At 32.0% G+C, this 27727-nt stretch overlaps 1 protein-coding gene across 4 annotated transcripts; it reads left to right on the top strand.

The window, feature by feature from the left end:
- Positions 1-320: 320 nt before the first annotated feature.
- ints-3 (SOSS complex subunit A homolog) lies at positions 321-26492 on the top strand (the record flags this gene model as incomplete). 4 transcript variants are annotated; one of them, NM_001306494.2, is made up of 17 exons in its annotated part: positions 321-465; positions 520-624; positions 676-751; positions 798-961; positions 3099-3686; positions 5724-5836; positions 7740-8024; positions 9864-10209; positions 11411-11571; positions 12543-12911; positions 15456-15664; positions 17803-17963; positions 18666-18850; positions 19504-19617; positions 19682-19751; positions 24698-24816; positions 26054-26492. In NM_001306494.2, 16 exons carry the CDS (start codon positions 328-330, stop codon positions 24770-24772), a joined length of 3159 nt encoding a protein of 1052 aa, NP_001293423.1. The 4 variants fall into 4 exon arrangements, 3 of the variants coding, with proteins under 3 accessions (NP_001293423.1, NP_001368442.1, NP_001368443.1); NR_131345.1 differs by having other exon boundaries at positions 328-465; positions 26054-26477; NM_001381223.1 differs by lacking the exons at positions 321-465; positions 520-624; positions 676-751; positions 798-961; positions 26054-26492 and having other exon boundaries at positions 3108-3686; positions 24698-24772.
- Positions 26493-27727: the final 1235 nt, after the last annotated feature.

Here is a 27727-nt window from a genome sequence, read left to right on the forward strand (position 1 = left end):
GGTTTTTGGGGTATTTTATGTTATTTTTCGGAGTTTGTAGTGGTTTTTAATGGTTTTTACATAAAAAATTGACCAAAAAAGCGGGAAAATCAATAAAAATGCTGCAAAATAACAGAGAAAAAGAAACAAAACATTTTTAGGGAAAGGCGAAACATTTTTGAAGCGCGCTGCAAACGCGCTCCACCGCACTCGAATTTTTTATTTTTTATATTTTATTTCATTTAAATGCGCATTTTTTCGCATTTCCAAGCTATTTCCCACCTATTTTTCACTTAAAAACTCAAAAAATCAAGTAAATCTTCCCAAAAAGCAGTGATTCCAGGCAAAATGAACGAACAGCAGACGAGGAGGATTCAAAAACTGATGAAAATCAATCTAAAATGCGAAACACCGCCAGAACTCGTCGCTCGACTCGCAAATGACTCAATTGTGCTGGATAGCCGTATCACTGGAAAGTCTGATAAGGTTTTTGATGGAAAATTTGAAAGAAAAAGCTAATTTTTGCTGGGAATTTTGCAGGAAGTAATTGATATTATGATTTCCAAAGAGGAACACGATGTGAAATCGATTGGATTAATGTATCACATTCTTACAAGCGGCGAGAACCCGGATTTATTTGGCAAAGTACGGAGAAAATTGATTTTTTTCGGCCTAAAAATCTAAATTTCCTTCCAGATGATCAGATACGTGACAGGAGGCGGCGCTGAGTATTGGCATCACGTGCTTTGCAATATGAATATGATTTTATTCGGTATTTATAGCTGAAAAAACACTAAAAAAGTACTAAATTGTTCCAGAAGTCTGGCCATTCCTGCATCTTCTGTGCAAAGAGCAATTGCTCCGATTGATTCGAGAAGCCGTTCGCCAAAATGTGAAACAAGTGGAAAATGTGCTAATGAACGCGTTTCGAATGTCGATTGGGTCCAGTGATTTTGCGACGAAGCAGCGCATTTTTATGAAGGTCAATTTGGTGGAAAATGGGAAAAATTCGCGGAAAAATGACTGAAAAGTCGCGGAAAATTAGGCAAAAATTGCGAAAAAACACTAAAAATTTACAGAAAATATAAGCTCCGCCCATTTAATGGACGTTGCTCGTGTCTTCAGATTTTCCCCGCAAAAATTTTTAAAGTACAAAATTTAAAAAAAAGTACAAGAGATGGGGTCGTTGCATTTGAAAAATGCAGATTTTTCTAAATTTTATTGTGAAATACTCTGCGAAAAAGCGTGGAAATTTAGAAAAAAACCTTTAAAAAATTAAAGTTAAAAAAAAATCGATAAATATTTAGCATTTATTAAAAATGTTCGGAAATTTCATATAATTTTTGTTTTCATTGAAAAAAAAAATTCATATAAATTTTTTAGACATATTTAAATTTTTAAAAATCTTCGGATTTTTTAATATTTTTCTACAAAAACACTTTTTTTTTTAATTTCTAAAAATTGAAAAAGCGGTGTAGTCGAATTTTTTAATTGATTTATAAGACTCAAAATTGTCTGAAAACACCGAATTTCATAATGCAACTTCTTGAATACTTCTCAAAAAAAAAAAGTTATGACGGCTCAAAAAATGACCTAAAATTAGTTAAAATTTGAAATTTGACCGACTTGTAAAGCGGCTGGAAACTATTTTTTTTGTTGAAATCACCGTCTAAGTTTGAGTATGAAAGTTAATTTTCTTGCGTTTTCAACTCGATTTTGGTATTTTAAAATCGATGGACGGCGAAATTTGGAAAAAAATTTAAAAATGTCTTCGTCCATCGACTTTAAAATACCTAAATCTAGTTGAAAACGCAAGAAAATTAACTTTCATACTCAAACTTAGACGGTGATTTCAAAAAAAATAGTTTCCAGCCGCTTGACAAGTCGGCCAAATTTCAAATTTTAACTAATTTTGGGCCATTTTTTAGAGCTGTTTATAACTTTTTTTTGAGAAGTTGAAGTATTCAAGAAGTTTCATTATTAAATTCGATGTTTTCCGACAATGTTGAGTCTAATTAAGCAAATAAAAAACATTCGACTACACCACATTTAAAATAAAATTCAAAAATTCTGAAAATTAAAAAGTATTACTGATAGTAAAAAAATAAAAAATTTACGAAATAACTTAAAAATGTTATTTTTTCTCAGAAACAAGGAAATTTTTCAGTTTTTTCGAATGTTTCAATATTTTAAATTTAAAAATTACCAAAAAAAATTCAATGTTCCAATTTTATGGTAATTTTGGATTGGAGAAAAGTTTCTCGATAAAAATTAGATTTTTCAATGTTAAAAAAATTTAAAAAATAGTTTTTTCATAAATTTCTTACTATCAGTAATACTTTTAGTTTTCATAATTTTTTGTAGATTTTTCAATGAAAAAACTACAATAAATTTGACACACAAATTGATCAAATTTTTTTCTTTTTACAAAAACTCGCCTATTTTTTAATTTTTTCTGACAAAAATTTGAACTTTATGTTATAATTTCCTGTTATTCGATATTTTCGGTTCAATTTTTTTTTCAATTTTTTAGTTTTTTAAAAATAATTTTCGTATATTCCAATTAAAAAAACCTGGTCCTGGTAGAAGCAAAAAGTACAATTTTTCTGTAAAAGCCTTGAATATATGAAAAACCTAACTGTAACTATAAAAATTGTGCTCAAAATTCGGGCTCGAATTCAATTTTGTGATTTTTAAACTAATTTCCTATCGCAAGATAATTAACTTTCATACCCAAAATTAAACGGTGATTTCAAAAAAAAGTTAGTTTCCAGCCGCTTGACAAGTCGGCCAAATTTCAAAGTTTAACTAATTTTAGGCCATTTATTGAGCCGTTTATAACTTTTTTTTTGAGAAGTTGAAGTATTGAAGAAGTTTCATTCTGAAATTCGATGTTTTCAGACAATTTTGAGTCTAATAAAGCAATTTTTAAAAAATTCGACTACACCACCTTTAATAAAAAAAACAAATTTCTTTTGTAGGAAATTTTGATTAACTGAAAATATCGAATTTTGAGCAAAAAATGACTCCAAAATCGGAAAATTTGTAGGTCGAAATTTGAAATTTTCAGTTCATCAAAATTGCAAAATTCCCGAATAATTCCCAAATTTTGTTTCCAGCTAAACTCGATGATTCGCGAGAACGAGGCATGGTTCAAGTCACAAAAAGCGTGTGCCGCACTTGTTGCCAATATTCTAACATGCACGACATCAGTAATAATCTCAAGCCCAGCACCAATATCATCACAGGATACATTCCGTGAATCTCAACTAGATCTCGTTCAATGGGTGATTAAAAGCCGAAAAATCGATTGTTTGACACTGGGAAGAGACTTTATTCTGATATTGATTAGACTTGGCAAAATGCCACAAATCGAGGAGATTTGGAAGGATATTGTGGCGAATCCGGCGAGTTTTGGTGTGTCGAATTTGGAAGAGTACATGACGAAACAGAATGTTCTACAACACGTTCGAATCTCTATAGAATTGGAGAGAAAAGTGCAATTTATGGTTGTAAATGGTGGAAAAAACCTGCTCACCTACTTCACATGGTTGAATAATAAGTTCTTTCGGGCGAATGATGGACCGGCTCTGCGAGCTGAATGTGTTCGATATGTTCTATCGATGAATTTGGATCCGGCTAAAGCGTTGCCAAATGCACAGGAGAATCGCGTTCAGTTGTTGCATTTATTGATTTCTACTGTGCCGGTGAGAGCACACACGCTTTTTTTTCGATGTCGAAAAATGAGAAATTTGCCGATTTGTCAACGAAAAAAAACCACAACTTGCCGAACATTTTCCGCAGACCGGAAATTTGCCGGAAATTTGCAATTGTGGCAATTTGACGGTTTACCGATTTGCCGGAAATTTGCAATTCCGGCAATTTGCCGATATGTCGGAAATTTTCAATTATGGCAATTTACCTGCTTATAAATTGAAAAATCAATTTTTTTTGGGAAAGAATATTTGCTTTTTGATTAAAAAAAAATATAGTCAACCGATTTTTAAATTTTTGAATCGAAAATCGACTCGAAAACTACTGTAATCCAGCAGTATTCCGGCATATCGTCAGATTGCCGGAATTGTAAATTTCCGGAAAGGAATTGATTCCGGCAAATCGGTAAATTGCCGGAATTGAAATTTCTGGCAAATAGGAAACCGCCAAATTACTGGAAAAACAGCAATCGCTGAAAATTTTCGGCAAATTGTGGTTTTTTTTGTTGCAAAAATTGCCGAAAATTAAAATTTCCGGCATATCGGCAAATTGCTGAAATTGCAAATTTCTGGCAAATCGGCAAACTGGCAAATTGCCGGAAAAAGGGCAATTGCTGAAAATTTTCAGCAAATTATTGTGTTTTTTTGGCAAACCGGCAACTTGCCGGAATTCAAATCTCCGGCATATCTGCAAATTGCTGAAATTGCTAATTTCCGGCAAATCGACAAATTGCCGGAATTTAAATTTCCAGCATACCTGCAAATTGCCGGACTTGAAATATCCGGCATATCTGCAAATTGCCGAAATTAAAAATTTCCGGCAAATTGGCAATTTGCCGAATTTTTCGACAAAATAATTTGCCTGTTTTCGCATTAAAATTAACATTTTTCAACACTACAGTATCCAATTTTTCGGTGTTTTTTTTCAAATTGAAAATCGAACATTTTCGATAACGGTGAACTACAATAATCCTACAGTACCCTCAATAAAATTTCGTGTTTTTTATGAAACTAGTAATCCTACAGTACTCCTGCACTATAGCTCATTTTTCTGAAAATACAGTTATCCTACAATATTTTTCGATTCACAATTTGACTTTTAAAACACCGAAAAATAAAGAAAAAAATCGATCAAATGGTATGCATTCGTGGAAATTGTAGAAAATTTACTTCGAAATAGAGAAGAAGTATCCTGAATGGGGAAATTGTTTTAAAATGTAGTATTCGTGCTCAAACTTACGAATATAACAAAAGAAAAACGGGAAAACCCGTTAACATTGAGCATTTTTAGCCAGAAAAATCGGCGAAAAATCTTTAAAATTTAACTAAAGAAATCCTAGGCCATGAGGATTTTCGAATATTTATTCTGTTCTGTTTTATATTTTTAATAAGTATTTTATGCAATTCCTTCGTCTCAGTTTTCTCAAACTTTTTGAGAAAGAAAAACTAATTAAAGTTTGAAAAATAACATCTAAATCAATGTTTTGTTGAACGAATATGGCCTAGGGATCACGTGGTGGCCTAGGATTCATTCGCGCGAGAATTTGAAATTACTCCGCTTAACGGGAAAATCCGTTAACATTGAACAAATCGCCACTGAAATCGACGCAAGCGGATGAAAGCGGAGTAATTTCAAATTCGCGCTTGAATGAATCCTAGGCCACCACGCGATCCCTAGGCCATATTCGTTCAACAAAACATTGATTTAGATGTTATTTTTCAAACTTTAATTAGTTTTTCTTTCTCAAAAAGTTTGAGAAAACTGAGACGAAGGAATTGCATAAAATACTTATTAAAAATATAAAACAGAACAGAATAAATATTCGAAAATCCTCATGGCCTAGGATTTCTTTAGTTGCATTTTAAAGATTTTTCGCCGATTTTTCTGGCTAAGAATGCTCAATGTTAACGGATTTTCCCGTTTTTCTTTTGTTATATTCGTAAATTTCAGCACGAGTACTACATTTTAAAACAATTTCCCTATTGAGGATACTCCTTCTTAAATAAAAAAAAATTGACATAATATTCCAGTCGGGACCCGAACTACAATGGCTCAAACTGTGCCTATTCGCCGACTGGTTCGGATGTGATGATAAGAATTCGGCGAATTTGATGTGTGTCGAAAATTCGTTTTCAGTTGTCAGGTATTGTTTGGAAAATTGGATTTTTTGAAGAAATTTCACCTTTCATTTTTCTTTTAAAAAAAAAGTGGTTTTATTTTATTACCATAAAATTGGAAAATTGAACAATTTTTTTTGAAAAGGTCAATTTTTTTTAGTTTTAAAAATTAAAATATTGAAACATTCGAAAAAAATAAATAATATCCTTTTTTCTGGGAAAAAAAAGATTTTTTAAAAATTTTTTTGTAAATTTCTTTTTATCAGTAATACTTTTAGTTTTCAGAATTTTTGAATTTTTTTATTGCTTTATTAGACTCAAAATTGTCTGAAAACACCGAATATCATAATGAAACTTCTTGAAAATTTCAACTTCTCAAAGAAAAAGTTATAATGGCTCAAAAAATGGCCTAAAATTAGTTAAAATTTGAAATTTGACCGACTTGTCAAGCGGCTGGAAACTATTTTTTTTTTGAAATCACCATCAAATTTTGAGTATACATGTCAATTATCTTGTGTTTTCAGCTCGATTTAGGTATTTTAAAGTCGATGGACGAAGAGATTTTTAATTTTTTTTACCAAATCTCGCCGTTCATCGACCTAAATCGAGTTGAAAACGTAAGATAATTACATTATATACCCAAAAATTGACGGTGATTTCAAAAAAGTTAGTTTCCAGCCGCTTGACAAGTCGGTCAAATTTCAAATTTTAACTAATTTTAGGCCATTTTTTGAGCCATTATAACTTTTTTTTTGAGAAGTTGAAATTTTCAAGAAGTTTCATTATGATATTCGGTGTTTTCAGACAATTTTGAGTTTAATAAAACAATAAAAAAATTCAAAAATTCTGAAAACTGAAAGTATTACTGATAGTAAGAAATTTACAAAAAAACTTTTAAAAAACCTTCCTTTTTTCCCAGAAAAGAGGATATTATTTATTTTTTTCGATTGTTTCAATATTTTAATTTTTAAAACTAAAAAAAAATTGAACTTTTCAAAAAAATATTCTCAATTTTTTAATTTTATGGTAATTTTGTTTGGGTTGGAGATTTTTTTCCTTTTTTTTTTTTAATTTTCGAAAAAAAAAAGCAATTTCACAAAAAAATCACCCAAAATCCCACTGCAACTTTTTCTTCACGAGGGACGAGGAAAAGTGGTTTCTAGGCCATGGCCGAGGGGCCGACAAGTTTCAGCGGCCATTTATCTTGCTTTGTTTTCCGCCTGTTTTCTTTCGTTTTTCACAGCTTTTTCCCGTTTTTTCTTAATAAAACTGATAAATAAATATTTTTTGCAGATGCTAAAACAATTTCCAAGTAAAAAAATTATGTATTCAGTGGGCAAGCAGCGGTGAAAGTGGGCAATGTAATATGATGGATTACGGGAATACAAAACCTAAACTTTTTCTTAAACATGATACATATGATGCTTAAATGCTGAAATTACCTGATTTTCATAACGAGACCGCTGAAAAAGTTTTGAGGTTTCCAAAATTCAACTTTTTTGGTGAAAAAGTCAAGATTTTCGCACAAAAAGTTGAATTTTGAAAATCTCAAAACTTTTTCAGCGGTCTCGTTATGAAAATCAGGTAGTCTCAGCATTTAAGCAGCATATGTATCATGTTTCAGAAAAAGTTTGGGTTTTTATTCACGTAATCCATCATATTGCATTGACCACTTTCACCGCTGCTTGCCCACTGAATACATAATTTTTTACTTGGAAATTGCTTTAGCATCTGCAAAAAATATTTATTTATCAGTTTTAATAAGAAAAAAACGGAAAAAGCTGTGAAAAACGAAAGAAAACAGGCGGAAAACAAAGCAAGATAAATGGTCGCTGAAACTTGTCGGCCCCTCGGCCATGGCCTAGAAACCACTTTTCCTCGTCCCTCGTGAGGAAAAAGTTGCAGTGAATCCCATAACTTTCATTTCAGATACGCTCTATTCCTAACACCAACAGGCCCTCAACAAAACAGTATTGTCCAAGGATCACATTGCTCACAATTTGCGAATTCTTTACTCGAATTTCTGTGCAAAAGTGTTGATGTACTGCTGCCGCCTGCCTACGCCGAGCCTATCCGTCGAAATGTGAATAGTGCGATGAGATTTATCAAGGATCGACTTCAACACAATTTACCGCAGATTTTGGAGAATAGTAAAATCGATCGAAAAGTGTCGGAGCTATTACGGAATGTGTTCCCGGATTTTGTACGGAACCCGTACGTATTTTTCGGCAGAATTTTCTAATTTTCTCAAAAAAACCTGATTTCCTCAGCTTTTTGTGAATATTAAAATTCAACGAAAAATTGAAAAAAATTCAACTTTTTAAGAGAAAATAAAATTCTGATAATGCGTATTGCACACCATTTTGGATTTTTGTTCAAATTTTCTGAAAAAAATTTTTTTTTGGCTCGAAAAAAAAAAAAAATTTCAGTCAATTTTCTCCAAACTTTTTGGATTTGTTTGAGAATTTTAATTTTTTCGAATTCATTCGGAAATTTTTTTAAAAATTCGAATTTTCCAAGCAATTTTGTTCAAAAATTTAGAAAACTCAAACTTTTTCAATTTTTCCAACAAAAAAATTCCAAAAAAAAATATAAATTTCAAAAAACCGCCAATTCTATTACGGGATCACCCCCCTATTCCTGAGAATGCGTATTGCACAACATATTTGACGCGCAAAATATCTCGTAGCGAAAACTACTCTTTAAATGACTACTGATATAATGTCGATTTACGGGCTTGATCGATACAGAAGTCATTTAATGGGTTACTGTAGTTTTCGCTACGAGATATTTTGCGCGTCAAATATGGTGTTCAATACGCATTCTCAGAATTTTCTGTTCTCGTAATAAAACTACTTTAAAATTTAAATTTTTTAAAACTCTAAAAATAGTTTTTTTTTTTTGTTAAAAAAAATCAAAAATTCTTGAAATAATTTTTCAATGTTTTTTAAAACGAAAATCGTATAAAAATTATTTTTCCAGATTTTCCAGTTTAAATTCCCCCGTTTTCCAAAAAAAAAGACGTTTTTGAACAATTTTAATGGAAAATATAGAAATGTTTTAAAAAATTTTATACTTTTATATAATTCAGAGTAGTTTTTTTTTTTGAAGCTTTTTGAATTTTTTTTGTGTTAAAAAATTGTTCGAAAATTTGAAAAAACTCGTTTTGGAACTGAAAACACAAAAAAAATAGCAAAAATCCTAACTGTAAGGAAAATTTTGATTTTTCAGAACCATTGAATACTTAACATTTTAAAAAATTGTGAAACTTTAAAATAGTTTATTTTTTGTTTCAAAAAATTCTTTATGCAATTTTTTTTCAACGTTTTTTTAACGGAATTCGTAAAAAAAATACCATTTTTTCAAAATTTTCAGTTTAATTTCCCCTGTATTTCATAAAAATTGAAGTTTTCTTATAGATTTTGAACAATTTTAATGAAAAAAATTGAAATTGTGAAAAAAAAACTTCAAATTTTAAAAGAAAAAGCAATAGAACTTTTTGAAAAAGGATAATCCTGAGATTTTTGCTGTTTTTAGATAGTTAATAGTGAATTCCGGCAAATCGGCAAACCGGCAAATTGCCGGAATTGAAAGTTTCCGGAAAATTGGCAAATTGCCGGAATGGAAAATTTCCGGAAAATTGGCAAATCAGCAAATTGCCGGAATTGAAAGTTTCCTGAAAATTGGCAAACTGGCCAATTGCCAGAATAAAAATTTCCGGCAAACTGACAAATTGCCAGAATTAAACATTTCCGGCAAATCGGCAAGCTGCCGGAATTGAAAGTTTCCGGAAAATTGGCAAACCAGCAAATTGCCGGAATTGAAAGTTTCCGGAAAATTGGTAAATCGGCAAATTGCCGGAATTGTAAAATTTCCGGCAAACCCGCAAATTGCCGGAATTAAAAATTTCCGGAACATTGACAAATTGCCGGAAATTTTTGAAATTTTCTCGTTTTTGTTTGAAAAAATTGATCGAAAATTTGAAAAATACGTTTAAAAAAGCTAGTTTTGAAATTTAAAACTTGAAAAATGGCAAAAATTTTGATTTTTCAGAATCGGTAACTCCTCAATCATTCGTCCCAAGAAAAAGTCCACCGATGAGGAAAAAGCCATAAAAAGTTCGTCTGAGCCGGCACTTTCAGAGCAAAAATCCACCGAAAAACCGAGTTTTTCAACGGAAAAACTATCGTCGGATTCGGCGACGACTAAAATCGAGAAGGAAAAGCTGAAAAAAGCGATAGAAGAGCAGGAAGAGCAGGAGCTCAATGTGCTCATTAAACAGTTACAGGGGGAAATTGGAACGAAAATTGCAAAGTTGAAAGATCAATGGAAGGAATTTGATGATGATGCTGATAAATGTGAAGCTGTAGAGGGGCTTTTGGTTTCTTTATTGACTACGGTAAGGGGTGGTTATTACGGTAGTTTGGAATTTGAGAAAATTACGAAAATTTAAATAATTTCGTCTTGAATTTCGAAAATATACCACAGTTTTCTTATTTTTTAAAAGGACAATTTTCAATTTCGGAAATTTGCCGATTTGCCGGAAATTTTCAATTTTTGCAGTTTGCCGATTTGCCGGAAATTTTCAATTCCAGCAATTTGCCGAAAATTTTCAATTTTTGCAATTTGCCGATTTGCCGGAAATTTTCAATTCCAGCAATTTGCCGAAAATTTTCAATTTTTGCAATTTGCCGATTTGCCGAAAATTTTCAATTTTTGCAATTTGCCGATTTGCCGAAAATTTTCAATTTTTGCAATTTGCCGATTTGCCGGAAATTTTCAATTCCGGTAATTTGCCGGTTTGCCGACTTGCTGGAAATTTTCAATTCCAGCAATTTGCCGATTTGCCGGAAATTTTCAATTCCGGTAATTTGCCGGTTTGCCGATTTGCCGGAAATTTTCAATTCCGGTAATTTGCCGATTTGCCGTTTGCCGGAAATTTTCAATTCCAACAATTTGCCGATTTGCCGGAAATTTTCAATTCCGGTAATTTGCCGGTTTGCCGACTTGCTGGAAATTTTCAATTCCAGCAATTTGCCGAAAATTTTCAATTTTTGCAATTTGCCGATTTGCCGAAAATTTTCAATTTTTGCAATTTGCCGATTTGCCGGAAATTTTCAATTCCAGCAATTTGCCGATTTGCCGGAAATTTTCAATTCCGGTAATTTGCCGGTTTGCCGATTTGCCGGAAATTTTCAATTCCAGCAATTTGCCGATTTGCCGGAAATTTTCAATTTCGGCAAAATGCCGATTTGTCGTTTGCCGGACAAGATGCGTACAGTTTCGCTGATTGAAATTGAAATTCTGAAATTTCCAAAAAAAATGTGCAAACCCACAATTTGCCGAAAATTTTCGTCAATTGCCTTTTTTCCAGCAAATTCGGCAAATCGTCAAATTGCCGGTTTGCCGATTTGCCGAAAATTTTCAATTCCGGCAATCGCCGTGTTTCCAGCAAATTTTGCAAATCGTCAAATTGCCGGTTTGCCGATTGCCGGAAAAAATCGATTACCGCTCACCCGTTTTTTTGGCACTATTGAAATTATTTAAAAAATTAAAAATTAAAATTAATAGCAAAAAAAAATAAAACAAATGCATTGCAGGGCGACGTATTCGACGAATCTCAACAAGAATTAGCTGCACAATGTCTTCTCGGAATAATGGGCTCAGTGGTAGCTGATGAGCAATCACTATTACCGCCAAATGAAAAAGATCTCTCTGAGGCATTCACACATCCGATATACTCGTTTCTCAAAGTGCTATGGTAAATTTTTGAATTTTGTTTTAGGAATTGGAAATTTTTTCGGCAAAAAATTATTGTTAAATCCGGATTTTTTAAATCTATTTTTGACATAAATGTATTTGGAATTTTTGAAAAAAAATTCGATGTTTTCTAGAGATTCAATACTTTTGCCCGAAAAATCTCAAATTTCTGAATTATTTTTGAATTCCAAAAGAAAAAAAAAAAAAAATTATTTTTCCCCTAAAAATAAAAATAGGAAATTTAATCACACATTTTATGATTACTCTCCCAAAACAGAAAACAAATTCTGAGAATGCGTATTGGGCAACATATTTGACGCGCAAAATATCTCGTAGCGAAAGCTACAGTACCCCATTAAATGACTACTGTAGCGCTTGTGTCGATTTACGGGATCTCGATTTTCGCGAAAAAATTTTCTTTTCGAGTTTTGACAGCGATATTCAATTTTTCTTCCTTTTTCGTATCGTTTTGTATTTGTTCAATATTTTATCTATTAATAAATTATTTTAATTGAAAAACGTCCAATATTGAAATTCATTTTGATGTGGAAACTCCTACAAACGTATTTTTACATTATTTCCCGTTAATTGCCGGGTTTCATCCGGGAAAAACTTGCAATAGACGGGAAATAATGTAGAAATATGTTTGTAGGAGTTTCGACATCAAAATGAAATTCAATATTGGACTTTTTCAATTAAAATAATTTATTAATAGATAAAATATTGAACAGATCCACAAAACGATACGAAAAAGAAAAAAAAAATTGAATATCGCTGTCAAAACTCGAAAAGAAAATTTTTTCGAAAATCAAGATCCCGTAAATCGACACAAGAGCGCTACAGTAGTCATTTAATGGGGTACTGTAGTTTTCGCTACGAGATATTTTGCGCGTCAAATATGTTGCGTAATACGCATTCTCAGAGTTTAGTGTTCTTGTAACAGTAAAAAAACCTAAATTTAAAAAATTCCAGCTCTCCACCTGACAACGATGAAGCTTCAAGTGACGTGATGGCTGCAATGATGGCTGCAATGCGAGAAAAAGATTCCTCGCTGACCTACGTCTTTCTATATTTCATTAAAGGCACAGCAGGCGGCCGACCGACCGAATGTATAGAATGTTATAAGAATATTGCAAAAATGAGTGGGCGAAGTGTTGATGAGATGCTTGCATCAGATCTTCAACTATGTGCAGTTAATGATAATCGACTATTCGCCTATCTTGTTCCGTTCGTATTCTCACAGTTTGAAGAGGAAGTCATGTCGACGCCGGCACTTTTGGCGACACTTTGCGCGAATCTTGATGCGATTCAACTTAGATCGTTTGTCAGCGAAATTATTCGGTAGGTATTAGGTCGGCAAATAATTATTGACGTATTTTGCCATTTTACGATTTTTTGTAAATTTTATATGTTATGTTTTCGAGGCAGAACCAGGAGGCGAAGACGAGTAGTTTATTATTACATAACTAAGGAATACCGTATTTCTTCTATTAATATGGCTGCAATACTATTTTTCGGTGGTCTTCCCGCTTGCAATACTAATAGGGAGTGCAAGACTATTAGGGAGTGCAATACTAATTTTCAGAATATTTTTCTGACTTTGAGCTTACTAGTTTTTTCTGAAAAAAATCGAACCTTGTGCGAAAATTCAGAAAAGGTTTGTACCAAAAAAAAGTAGACGCAAGACTATTAGGGAGTGCAATACTAATAGGGAGTGCAAGTCTAATAGGGAGGCCATATTAATAGAAGAAATACGGTACTTTGGTCATCTGCGTAGTATTAAGATTTGAAAAAAAAAGAAAAATTTTTGAAAATTTTTTTTTCGTGATTTTTTGAGTTAGCCGTTAGAAACGTGATGTTAATATTTAAATCAATTAAGTTTTGTTTGTTTAGTGCAAAAAATGAATCCCAACACAATTGAGCCATTTCATAAAGTTTTATAGTGAATCAAAGTCAAAAAGCGAACCATACAAAAATACCATATTTTTCAGTTTTGATTAATTCTTGAAAGTATTTATGATAATTTGTACAAAATCATTACTTTTATTCATTTTATAAAAATTCTAGTCATTTCCTGTAGATTTCGCAACTTTTCGAAATTCAATTTTTTCTAAAAGTATGGTTTTTGGATAACCTTTACACTTTGTCAATGACAATTTTTTCAACCCAAAAAACCTTGAAAATATTTTAGTTCAGCGTTTTTGTTTTATATTTACCGTATTTCTTCATAGTTTGACGTTTTCAAAATTGAATTTCACTTCCAACTTTCGCATGACTTTCTTTGAAAAATAGTAAGCGTTTTTTATTGGCTGAAAAAGCCAGGTGATGAAGAAATACAGTAAATATAAAACAAAAACGCTGAACTAAAATATTTTCAAGGTTTTTGGGTTGAAAAAATGGTCATTGACAAATTGTAAAGGTTATCCAAAAACCATACTTTTAGAAAAAATTGAATTTTGAAAAGTTGCGAAATCTACCGGAAATGACTAGAATTTTTATAAAATGAATAAAAGTAATGATTTTATACAAATTATCATAAATACTTTCAAGAATCAATCAAAACTGAAAAATATGGTATTTTTTGTATGGTTCGCGTTTTGACTTTGATTCACTATAAAACTTTATGAAATGGCTCAATTGAGTTGGGATTCATTTTTTGCACTAAACAAACAAAACTTTATTGATTTAGATATTAACATCAAGTTTCTAATCGCTAACTCAAAAAAATCACGAAAAAAACAATTCAAAAAATTTTCGATTTTTCAAATCTTAATACTACGCAGATGACCAAAGTAGATGAAATTTATATGCTTTCATATACTCGCTGCCTACTATAACTCACATATATAAAATTTACAAAAAATCGTAAAATGGCAAAATACGTCAATAATTATTTGCCGACCTAATAGTTTGAAAAAATTCGGTTTTTTTTCAAGACTTTTTGGAATTCAAAAAAATGCGAAAAAAATATGGTTAAATTCTGATTGAAATGAGTTTTTTCTCACCAAAATTGTAACTTGTGGTTTTACGTAGTCAGTTTTTGCGAAAATCAATCTAAATTATTTTTGATGGCATCCATTAGTACTGCTATTCACTTCCATACCAAAAAAATATTGACTAAAAAATTTGGACAAATATTCTAGTAAAATAACATAAAATTTAATATATATTGTACCAGCTTAACGATTTTTTTCCCAATTTCCAGAAGGTTTTAGAACATTCTAGAAAATTTGAATTTCCGCAAAATTTTACTGAACAATTGTACTGAACTACAGTAATCCTACAATACTCCAATAGTACCTCTACAGTACTACTTCAGTACCCCGACCATATCCCCCCACTAACCTCAAACCAATATCCCTTCAAAAGACGAAAAGCCAATTTTTTCAAAGCTACAGTAATCCTACAGTACCACTACAGTGCCCCGATCATATCCCCCCAGCTAACCCCAAACAAATATCCCTTCAAAAGACGAAAAACCAATTTTTCTCAAACTACAGTAATCCTACAGTACTCCTACAGTACCCCATCATATCCCCCCGCTAACCCCAAACCAATATCCCTTCAAACGACGAAAAGCCAATTTTTCCAAAGCTACAGTAATCCTACAGTGCTCCTACAGTACTACTACCGTATCTTCACATTATCCCTCACTAACTCCCAACTCAATACCTCTACAAAAGACGGAAGGCCAATTTTTCCAAAGCTACAGTAGTCCTACAGTACTCCTACAGTACCTCTACAGCACTAGTTTTTTTCCAAAAACCAATTAAAATGTTGGTAAAATTTCAACATTTCCCACATTTCCTATACATTAATATGTATATTTAAATTTTCAAAAAAATATCAACTCTTTAAAAAGACCAATGTTTCCAATGTTTCCAGAGAAGAAATCAAGATATTCCGTAAAGAATCATTCCCAAAAATGGTGATGGATTCGGTTGATTGGGCGACAACTCCACAATGGGTATTCTGGCATTTGGTACATGCTGACGGAGTTCCTATAGAATGGTTTTTGAGTACAATTCCGAAATTTGATGCCGTCGGTCATGACGAGGCGATAGCGAATATTTTGTTGATGATGAAGAGAATGGGTATGGTTTTTAAATAATACAATTAGTGATTTTCGAATAAAAATTGATTTTTTGTGTGAAAATTCCAGAAGCTGCTAGGGTTTCTTTTTTTTAGAAATTGACTCAAAAAAATTAAAAAAAGATTTAAGATTTTTTTTTTTTTAATTTCAGACATTCCAAATTAAATTTCGAATTAAACATCTCAATTTTTCAAGAACATTGGAAATTGTTTTCAGTTTAGAATTAAAGGTGGTGTATTTGATTTTTTGATTGCTTTATTAGACTCTCAATTGTCTGAAAACATCGAATTTCATAATGAAACTTTTTGAAAACTTCTCAAAAAAAATTTATAAACGGCTCGAAAAATGGCCTAAAATTATTTTATTTTATTAGAAATTTGACCGACTTGTCAAGCGGCTGGAAACGTTAATTTTTTGAAATCACCGTCAATTTTTGGGTATACATATTAATTATCTTGCATTTTCAACTTCATTTAGGTATTTTAAAGTCACTCGGCATTCGCCGCCAGATTCTTGCCCGTGTTTCACAGCTTTTAATCCAAGTTTCGCTCAAAAAAAATTAACATGGATTAGAAGCTGGCCAAACTTGGGCCACACTTGGGTCAAACTTGGGCGATGCGTCAAAAAAGGAAAAAAGTCAACCGCTGTGTAGCCCACTCTCACTCAGTCCAAGTTTTGCCCAAGTTTAACCCAAGTTTAGCCCAAGATTCACCTGTATGTTGAACTCCGATCGTTTTTCCCGTTGTGCTGATCTCTTACCTGTTGAGCCATGATGGTCGCGCGAGAATATTTTATTAATTTCAATATTAATATTGCAAACTGTTGTTTCTACTTACGCGTAGCCATTCTCATAGGTTTAGGTTAATTTTCAGTCAGTACTGTATTCGATAATGCTAAATCATAATGAATGAATTTCAGTTTTCTATTGATACCATTTTTCTTCAGAACCCAATATTCTGAACATTCTATCAAGTATCAAGTGCCAAGTAAATTCTCGAGGGGTCAGTATTTCAGAAAAGCTTTTCCAGTAGATCAAAATTTTGATTAAATGATCGGAGAATAACAACTTTTAGCTATCAAAAATTGATTTTAAAAATTTAAATTCAAATTTAATCACAACAGAAAACATTCTTCACGGATTTACATTAAATTAGCAAAATAATAATGATATTTAAACAGTTCCAATCACAAAATTCCTATTTTTTGTCCGCCGAGGGAGCTGCGGCGGCGCGCCGCGTGTTTAAAGTTGGGCGAGACTTTGGCGAAACTTGGATGTTTTATTGTTTTTTAGACTCAAAATTATCTGAAAACACCGAATTTCATAATGAAACTTCTTCAAAACTTCTCAAAAAAAAAAGTTATGACGGCTCAAAAAATGGCCTAAAATTAGTTAAAATTTGAAATTTGACCGACTTGTAAAGCGGCTGGAAATTAACTTTTTTGAAATAACCGTCAAATTTTGGGTATACTCGTCAATTATCTTGCGTTTTCAACATCATTTAAGTATTTTAAAGTCGATGGACGGTGAGATTTGGTTAAAAAATTGAAAAATCTCACCACCCATCGACTTTAAAATACCTAAATGAAATTGAAAATACAAGATAATTAAATCTTATACTCAAAATTAGACGGTGATTTCAAAAAATAAATAGTTTCCAGCCGCTTGACAAGTCGGTCAAATTTCAAATTTTAACTAATTTTAGGCCATTTTTCGAGCCGTTTATAACTTTTTTTTTGAGAAGTTTTCAAGAAGTTTAATTATGAAATTCGGTGTTTTCAAACAATTTTAAGCCTAATAATAAATCAATACAAAAAAATTCGAGTACACCACCTTTTTTTAAATTCTAATTTTTCATGTGAAAGTTTCTGAAAAAAATTTTTAAAATCAAAATTGTTAAGTTTTTGTAATTTTAAATTGAATTTTAAATAGTTTTTAAATATACATTATTCTTAGAATTATATATAGAACTTATTTTTTACGATAGTTTGGATAAAATTATGAAGAAAAAGCAATTTTTCTAGAAATTTGAAATTTCAGAGAATTATACATCAAAATTCTTTTTTTTTTATGTAAAAAGATCGGAAAAATGACACCCTGCTTCCTATATATATATAAATAAATAAAATATCGATTTTCAGACCGTGAACCATGGGCTGGACTGATTCGAGCACTGTTCAATCGTGTTCCGAATAAAGATGACACATTCACAATTGACGCAATGAAAGTACTTATTGAGGATTCGGAACAATGTCAAAAAGTCGCTGAAATAGTTGCACAGTTGATCAAGAAATTGTTAGGGGTACGGAATCAAAATTTCTGGCAAATCGGCAAATTTGCCGAAATTGTAAATTTCCGAAAAATCGCCAAATTGCCGGAATTGAAATTTCCGGCAAATCGGCAAATTTGCCGAAAGTGTAAATTTCCGAAAAATTGGCAAATTTGCCGGAATTGAAATTTCCGGCAAATCGACAAATTTCCGGCAAATCGACAAATTTCCGGCAAATCGGCAAATTGCCGGAATTGAAATTTCCGAAAAATTGGCAAATTTGCCGGAATTGAAATTTCCGGCAAATCGACAAATTTCCGGAATTGTAAATTTTCGGCAAATATGCCGAAATTATAATATTCCGAAAAATCGGCAAATTGCCGGAATCAAAATTTCCGGCAAATCGACAAATTGCCGGAATCAAAATTTCCGGAAATTCGGCAAATTGCCGATTTGTCAAATTTGCCGGAAAAACGGGCAATCGGCAGATTGCCGAAATTGAAATTTTCCGGCAAATCGGCAAATTGTCGGAATCAAAATTTCTGGCGAATCGGCAAATTTGCCGAAATTGTAAATTTCCGAAAAATCGCCAAATTGCCGATTTGCCGAATTAGTCGGAAATATGGCAATGTTGGGCAAATTGTGGTTTTGCACATTTTTTTTCCGGCAATTTGATGAATTTGCCGGCCACTCCTGATCCAAACTATTTAATTTTTAAAATCTACATTATTCCAGAACAATGATATCATCGGCCTTGGAGTCCGAGTGCACAAGAAGGGAAATCCGATGAAATTGACACTGCAACAAGTACTCGAACACCTTCAACACTTTAGTTCGACGTGTGTGGAGAAGAAGCAACGAATGACTGAAACATTTATGTCAAGGAGTCATTTACAGGAAGCTTTTGCTTCTATTAAAGTGTATGAGTTTTTTAGGATCGAAATTAAAAATTTGAGAAAAAAAAACAGATTTTTAAAAATTAGATTGAATTCGAAATTTTTAATTTGCTGGATTTTTGACAATTAAATTTTTGCTGAAAATCCAAAAAAGTGAAGCTTTAATAAATTAACTTCGTAAAATTTTAGCTGAAATCTTGCATTTTCTACAATAATTTAATTTTTTTATTCGAACTTTTTTTTTGAAAAAAATGTGCAAAAAATGTACAAAAATGTGCAAAAAATGTGCAAAAATGTGCAAAAAATGTTGAAAAAATGTGCAAAAAATGTTGAAAAAATGTACAAAAAATGTTGAAAAAATGTACAAAAATGTGCAAAAAAATGTGCAAAAATGTGCAAAAAATGTATTAAAATGTGCAAAAATGTATAAATTTGAATTTTTAATATAGCCTTCTATCAACTTTTGTAAAACTAAGTTTTTCTACGGAATATTATTCAATTTTGGTAGGAATGAGTAATATTTATACTTGCACTTTGAATTTTTATTCCAATGTCGAGATACTTTTTAAAAAAATTAGTCAGTAAGCTAGTTGTTTAAAAATCTAATTTCTCTCAGATTTTTACTATGCTTTTTTTCCAAAAAATCCCTCCAAAATATAAGCTAGCGGCTCTTTTAGAAACGACAAAGCAGTTGTGCTTGTGAAAAAGTACGGAAATCTATTCGGAGCCATGGACATTATTGCTCAGGACACGAAAGAGCATTCGTCATCGAGAACTCTTCGAGGAAACAGGTGTGCTCCCCACCCTCTTCAGTCATTTATTCAATTATATATATATATATATATGTATTTTCAGGCAAGGAACAAGTGCCGAGAGACAACAAATGCAGCAGATGCATCATCAGAAACGGAAGCCAAATGAGGATGTAAGTGTGGTGGTGGGGCTTCTTTTTTCTTGGATTTTCAGCAGTTTTTAGGGCATTTTATTCACGTTCCATTAAAAATAGTTATTTTCTATAATATTTAGGGTTTTAGATGAAAATTACGAGAAACCTCGATAAAACGCAATAGCCATTATATGGGAGGAGTCTTTTTTTTGAGATTTTTCCAAATTTTATCTCAGTTCTCCTATGACGAATGTTGTATTATTCAAAATAGTCATATTTTGGTTTTTTTTTCTCATTTCCTCTTTATACATATATTTTTTTAAATCTATAGTACAGGGTGAGTCAAAATTATGGTAAGTCGAGGCGCGCGCGCGAAAGTTCTGTGGTTCGGGTCTCCCCGCCAAAATTAATTGATTATGTTATTTCGTGTTTTGTTCATTTATTTTTCCATCGTTTTTCCTAAAAAATAATTTTTTTTTCGCAGGTATGAGAGCGTCACCCATGCGTGAACCCATCGTTCGTTTTCATAGGAATGGTGTCGCGGCGAAGAGCATTGCTCGACGGCTCAAAGTGTCTGAAAAACTTGTTTCTACCACCATTGCACGGTTCAAGGAGCTCGGCAACTTTTCCGATAGATCCGGACGCGGAAGACCCCCCACAGTCACTACACCAGCGATGATAAAAAAAGTTCGTGGACGCTTCCGTCACAACTCCGGGCGGTCGGTCCGTGCGATGGCCCGAGAATTGAAAATTTCGCAAAGTTCTCTGTGCCGAATGGTAAAAAACAACTTGAAATTGAAGGCTTACAAAAAATCTACTTGTCAATTTCTGTCTGAAGCTGCTAAAATCAAGAGAAAAGACCGTGCCATGAATCTACTCCGAAGATTCAGAAATGGAGCTCACAGGAAGGTACTTTTCACCGACGAAAAGATATTTTGCATTGAGCAGTCTTTTAATACGCAAAATGATCGAGTTTATGCAAAAACTCAGCCAAACTCCCGCGTTCAGCGTACTGGTTACCCGAAAGGAATCATGGTCTTTGCCGGAATCACTGCTAATGGAAAGACTCCACTCATTTTTATTCCACAAGGGATAAAAGTTAACGGAAACAACTATTTAGATATGTTGAAGACGGAACTCATGCCCTGGGTCAAGAAGCATTTCAAAAAAACAAAATGGACTTTTCAGCAGGATGGGGCGCCTGCTCATAAGCACAAGAACGTTCAGGCATGGTGTGAAAGGAACTTCCCGGACTTCATCGCTTTCAATCAATGGCCACCGTCATCCCCGGATCTCAATCCGATGGATTACTCAGTATGGAGTGTCCTCGAAGCAAAAGCTTGTTCAAAACCGCATAGGAATATCGATTCGTTGAAAGATTCACTGAAGAAGGCATGGGACGAGTTGGATATCAACTACTTGCGCGCCACAGTCGACTCGTTCCCTAGGCGTCTGGAGGCCTGTGTTGCTGCTAATGGAGATATTTTCGAACTTTAAAATGTTTTTCTATAGTGTTTTTTACGGTGAATAAAATGTGTATAGTTAGAAGTTGTTTGTGTTTCTGGAAAAATGTATGGAGCACGGGAACTACTTACCATAATTTTGACTCACCCTGTATACCCCTGTCTGCCGGTATAGTGTGACCTACCTATTTCCCGCTTGCTCTGTTGTCACCTCACGTGGTGTCAGAGTGTCCCAGAGTCCAGAGTGTTAAGAGCCTGCTGACCAGGGCTGTGCGGCAACCGGCAACTTTTGGTTGCCTAAACTTCGGCAACTTTTCGGCAACCGGCAACCAATTTTCAAAGCTTTTTTTAAATATTTTTTTTTAATTATATTTTTTAGCGTTTTGGAAAATACATGGTATAGTCGTTTTTTTTCGTTTACAGTGAAATTTTAATGCTTTTTTCTGAGCTACAAAATGTTTGACATTGATATCGGCAGTTGCCGAAGTTGCCGAACCCAAAACGTTTCGGCAACCGACAACTTGGCTACCGCACAGCCCTGGTGCTAACGTCACTCATTTTTTGGGGCGAAAATAGCCGCATTTTTTGTAGATCAAACTGTAGTGGGACAGCCTGGCACTACAATGTAGTGACTACATACGTGTCACATAATTTCTTGATAAAAAGCTATATGCGCTTTCTCTTAAATAACTTCAATGTTTAAACTTTTTCTATTAATACGTTTTGGACTTATCATATGATAAATCCAAAACGTATTAATAGAAAAAAAAGTTAAAATATGCACCGATATTACACTAGGAATGCTATTTTAAACTATTAAAGATGGTGTAGTCGAATTGTTTCATTGCTTTATTAGACTCAAAATTGTCTGAAACATCGAATTTCAGAATGAAACTTCTTGAATACTTCTCAAAAGAAAGTTGTGACGGCTCAAAAAACGGCCTAAAATTAGTTAAAATTTGAATTTCGACCGGCTTGTCAATGTCGCAGAGGCTGGAAACATTTTTTTTTTCAATTACCGTCAAATTTTGAGTATGCAAATTAATTATCTTGGGTTTTCAACTTCATTTAGGTATTTTAAAGTCGATGGACGGCGAGATTTGGTTTTTAAAAAAGTTAAAAATCTTGCCGTCCATCGACTTTAAAATACCTAAATGAAGTTGAAAACCCAAGATAATTACATTGTATACTCAAAATTTGACAGTGATTTCAAAAAAAAGCTAGTTTCCAGCCGTTTGACAAGTCTGTCAAATTTCAACTTTTAACTAAGTTTAGTCCATTTTTTGAGCCGTCCTAACGTGTTTTTTGAGAAATTTTCAAGAAGTTGCATTATGAAATTCGGTGTTTCAAACAATTTTGAGTCTAATAAAGCAATTTAAAAAATTCGACTACGCCACCTTTAAAGTTTCAGACCTTTTTCTTGGGAAAATGAATGACGAGTTTTCAAAATACAGTTTATTTTGAAAAAAAAAGAGTCAAAGGTAAATATTTTCTTCCAGAAACTGTTAGATTTTCAGTTTGTACCCAAAAGTGGCATTTTTTGTTATAAAGGCGGTACGAAGTTTTTCCTATTTATATTCAACTTTCAATCCCCCATAATCAACATCATATATGTAGCAATATATGAAATCACCTATCACTATTGACACTCTAAACGTGATGACGTAGTTTATTGAGGAGCTAGTAGTAGGGTTTCTAATTCCGTCCGGCCTCCTTGTGTCCCAATTGACAATATATTTCGAAACAGACATATTACGTCACAAGAGCAACGTTTGCCGAGCCGAACTTATTCATAGACTTGTGAAGCGAGGAAAAGTATTACTTGTGCCCGAAGGTGAAACTTATTGTAAAAATTGAATTTTTCTTTGAAACTTCTAAATATCTATTAAAAAAAACGAATTATTTGATGGCGCCATTTTGAAATTTTCGGAATTTTTATTTACGTTAGTGTTAAAATTTTTTTAATGAATTGCCGAAATTGCCAATAATTACCTACATCCATCTTTGCATAGATTTCAGAACTTTTCCAGATGATATAATGTATACCGTATTTAGTAAGAAATGCAATATTCTTTCGGACACCTGTGTAGATGAAATACTATTAGAAGGTGCCATACAAATTTTCGAGCAAGTTTTTTTTTTTTGCTGAACTTTTTCACATAATTTAATTAATTTTCATTTTTAAAAAATCGGACGAAAATAACAAATTCGGCGACTGATATATTTTATCAATTTCGATTTGTTAACTGGTTATTCGTGTGATGACGAAAAATGGAAAAATATATTTTAATACATTTTTCCCCTATTCATGTGTGTCGAAAAGTGTATTTTTGCATTTTTCGACATTTTTCAACAATTTTCGACATCGGCCGACAGCCCACTTCACATGCTGAAGGCGAGAGACACAGAGAAATAACACCATACGCCTTCAGCTTGTAATGTGGGTTGTTTGCCGATGTAGAAAAATTATGTCAAAAAATGTCGAAAAATGCAAAAAAAATGCATGCGTTTTTTTTAAAAACATTTTTCTACACACATGAAAAAAAAAGCATTTTTGCATTTTTCGTCATCACATGAATAACCCCGTTATAAGCGTTTTCCTGATTTATAGAGCAATGCAAATTTTAGAACCTCGATTTTAAAGCAAAAATTAAATAATGAAAAATTAATAGCTTACCACTTACTAATAGAGGAACTATAGGTATTCATTCCTACAAAATTTCTTCAAATTTACACGAAATATTAAAGGTGGTGTAGTCGAATTTTTTAAATAGCTTTAGTAGAGTCAAAGTTGTCTGAAAACATCGAATTTCATAATGAAACTTCTTGAAAACTTTTCGAAAAAAGCTATGACGGCTCAAAAAATGGCCTAAAATTAGTTAAAATTTGAAATTTGACCGACTTGTAAAGCGGCTGGAAACTAACTTTTTTTTTGAAATCACCGTCAAATTTTTGAGTATACAATGCAATTATCTTGGGTTTTCAACTCGATTCAGGTATTTTAAAGTCGATGGACGGCGAGATTTGGTGAAAAAAATTAAAAAATCTCGCTGTCCATCGGCTTTAAAATACCTAAATCGAGTTGAAAACGCAAGATAATTACATTATATACTCAGAATTTGACGATGATTTCAAAAAAAAATAGTTTCCAGCCGCTTGACAAGTCGGTCAAATTTCAAATTTTAACTAATTTCTGGCCATTTTCTGAGCCGTCATAACTTTTTTTGTTGAGAAGTTGAAGTATTCAAGAAGTTTCATTATGAAATTCGGTGTTTTCAAACAATTTTGAGTCTACTAAAGCAATTTTAAAAAATTCGACTACACCACTTTTAAAATTCTTCTTGATGTTTTCCCTCACATTTCCCTCCTAAAAGTCTTGACTCTCGTCATTCCCCTCAATAAATATACTATTAGCAATGATTCCTAATCCTTATCACACATGAATCATAATATCAACTTTAATGCTTTCTCTTTCTCACCACCATCAAACTTTCTTATCATCATGTTTTTCTTATTTTTCAGGACGAGCAGAATAGCAAGAAGCGGAAGATGCACAACAACATTATCGAGCTCAGCGACGACTCGGATTCCGATTAGATTTTTGAATCTCTATTTTTTATTCGTTTTTCAATTTTGTACAGGTGCGAGAAAAATTCGGTTGGCATTTTTTCGGTATACATTATTTCATTTATGAGAAAATCTGAAATTTTAAAAATTTTCGATTTTTTTTTTCAGAAAAAAATCTAACAAGAAATTTATAAAATTGTCAAATGCATTTTTGCAGAAAGTGTCTGAAAATTGAAATTTTTTTCGGAAAAAAAATCTAAATTTTCTACAAATTTCAAAAAAAATTAAAGATTTTTTTTACAATTCATCACTTTTCGAAAAAAAAATTTCAGAAAAACTTTTTTTAAAACTTTTCTAACCAAACGAAAATTCTTCAATTTTTTCGAAAAAAAAAAAGAATGCTCAAAAATCAAAAATTTCTAAAAATTACAAAAAATCAATTTTTTTGAAATTTTTCCTCGAGTTCTCAAGTAATTCTATTATTTTAGTAAATTTTTCTGGAAAACGCTGAAAATTTCGGTTTCCCTAATTGTAAACATTCGAAAATCTGAAATTGGGAAAATTTCGAGACAAAACTTTTTTGATATTTTTCTGAAAAACGCAAAAATCTATTATTATTTTACAAATCGAAAAATTTTCAGAATATGTACTTGTAAATTACAAAAAAAAAAATTTAATTTTCTAGAAAAAAAAGTAGTGTAGTGCAGATTTCGATTACCCAAAAATTTTGAAAATTTCAAAAAAAACATTTTTTTTTTGAAATTTTTCAGAAAAAATAATGTTAGTTTAAAAAATTAAAACAAATTTCCATTGGTATAAGGCCAAAAATTTTGAAAATCTAGATACAAATTTTTTTGTTAATTTTCCGAAATTCTAGATTTTCAAAATTTTGGCTTTTGGATAATCGAAATTTGTTTTTTTTTTTTTTGAAATTTGCACTACTTTTTTCTGAAAAATTTCGAAAAAAAATTTTTTTTTGCATTGTTCAGAAATTGTAGATTTTTGTTGAAATGTGCAATGATTCTGGCTTTTTTTGGTTTTTTTTGAAAATTTTTCAATTTGTAAAAAAAAATTTTTTTTTGCAATGTTCAGAAATTGTAGATTTTTGTTTAAATGTGCAATGTTTCTGGTTTTTTTTTGGTTTTTTTTGAAAATTTTTCGATTTGTAAAAAAATTTTTTGTTAATTTTGCGAAATTCTAGATTTTCAAAATTTTGGCTTTTGAATAATCGAAATTTGTTTTTATTTTTTGAAATTTGCACTACTTTTTTCTAAAAAATTAAAAAAAATTTTTTTTTTTTGCAATTTTCAGAACTTCCTCTTCACTTTTTTTCTCCAAAAAAGAGTGTAAAAAGTAGCAGAATAACAATGAGACCCCCACTCCGTTTACGTCATCTCTCCTTCTTCCCCCATCTCCCCTCTCCACGCCTTCTCCACGTCTCCCCGCCGCCGTCTATAGCGCCCGTGTGTTTCTTTCTCCATTGCCCCCCGTCTACCCCCACACTTTTGTATCACTAATTCTCTCGTCTTTCCATGTTCTCCCAGTTTTTTACTCGTTTTCTCTCTCCGTCTCTCTAACTCTCTCTCGTTTTGAATTCCAGTATTATCTCGGCTCTTTAGGCTTCGCAATTTTTTTTTATCACTTTTCTTATTTATTTTTTTTTTTTAATTTATTTAATTTTCATATTTTATTTATTTATCACATTGTTTCTTCCTATACATCTCAATACACATAACTGGTTGCCGTCTTTTTTTTCCTTTTTTCCTTTTTTCACGACTGCAGCAGTAACAGGGTGAACAGACACAGAAAAAAACCAGATTTCGCCACCCTTTGACACGTGAAGATAGAAAGACACACAGACTGATGATCAACATTGATTTTTGAAATTTTTTCGACTTTTTGATGGGATTATTTTTTAGTTTTACATGTTTTTTAAATGGAAAAATTAAATGGAAAATTATGTTTGGTTTTTATTTACTTTATTTTTTGAAGTTTGAGTTGAAAATTTTTTTGTTTAAGTTTTTTATTTTTTTTCCCATTTTTCAAGCAAAATTCTAAAAATTATAGTGTGGAAGAACGATCATTTTCGATAAATTTTTTTTTGAAAAACGTTCGAAAATTGGCATTTTTGTTGCAATTTTAATTATTTTTTGAAAAGTCTAGAATTACTAAAAAATATCCACAATTTGTTTGAAATTTTCCAGAAAACCTAAATTTTTGGAAATTCAAAAAACAATTCCAAATAAATTTTTAATTTTTCACCTTTTCGCAAGTGGTGTCAGAGTGTCTCAGTTCGGTTTGATCTACGTTGATCTACAAAAATGCGGGGGAAGAGACGCAGAGTTTTCAACTGATTTCGCATGGTTGAGAACGTTCTGACGTCACATTTTTTAGGGCAAAAAATTCCCGCATGTTTTGTAAATCAAACCGTAACGGGACAGCCTGGCACCACGTGTTTTCGTTGAAAAATTTAAGTTCAACAAATGTTTTTCTATTTTAAAAAAACTTTGTTTAAAAATCTGGAATTCATTTATTTTGTAAAATTTTCAGAAAAATGTCTAATATTCCCCAATGTTTTCCAAAAATTTCCGCAAAATCTTTGATTAAAATAGATAAATTTATTTTGAAAAAAAGACATTTCGGATATTTTTCTGAAAACACGAAAAAAACATGTGAAAATTTATTTTTGAATGAAATTAATCGAAAATATATTACAGGAACACAAAATTCTGAGAATGCGTATTGCACAACATATTTGACGCGCAAAATATCTCATAGCGAAAACTACAGTAATTCTTTATATGACTACTGTCGGTCGATTTACGAGCTTAATTTTCAGGACTAAATTTAAAGCATTTATTTATCGATGGAATTTTTAAATTGTGCAAAAAATAAGAAAAATATACGAAGAAATTCATCGAGCCCGTAAATCGACACGAGCGCTACAGTAATCATCCAAAGAATTACTGTAGTTTTCGCTACGAG

Source organism: Caenorhabditis elegans, chromosome I, assembly GCF_000002985.6.
Source record: "Caenorhabditis elegans chromosome I".
NCBI classification, from domain to species: domain Eukaryota; kingdom Metazoa; phylum Nematoda; class Chromadorea; order Rhabditida; family Rhabditidae; genus Caenorhabditis; species Caenorhabditis elegans.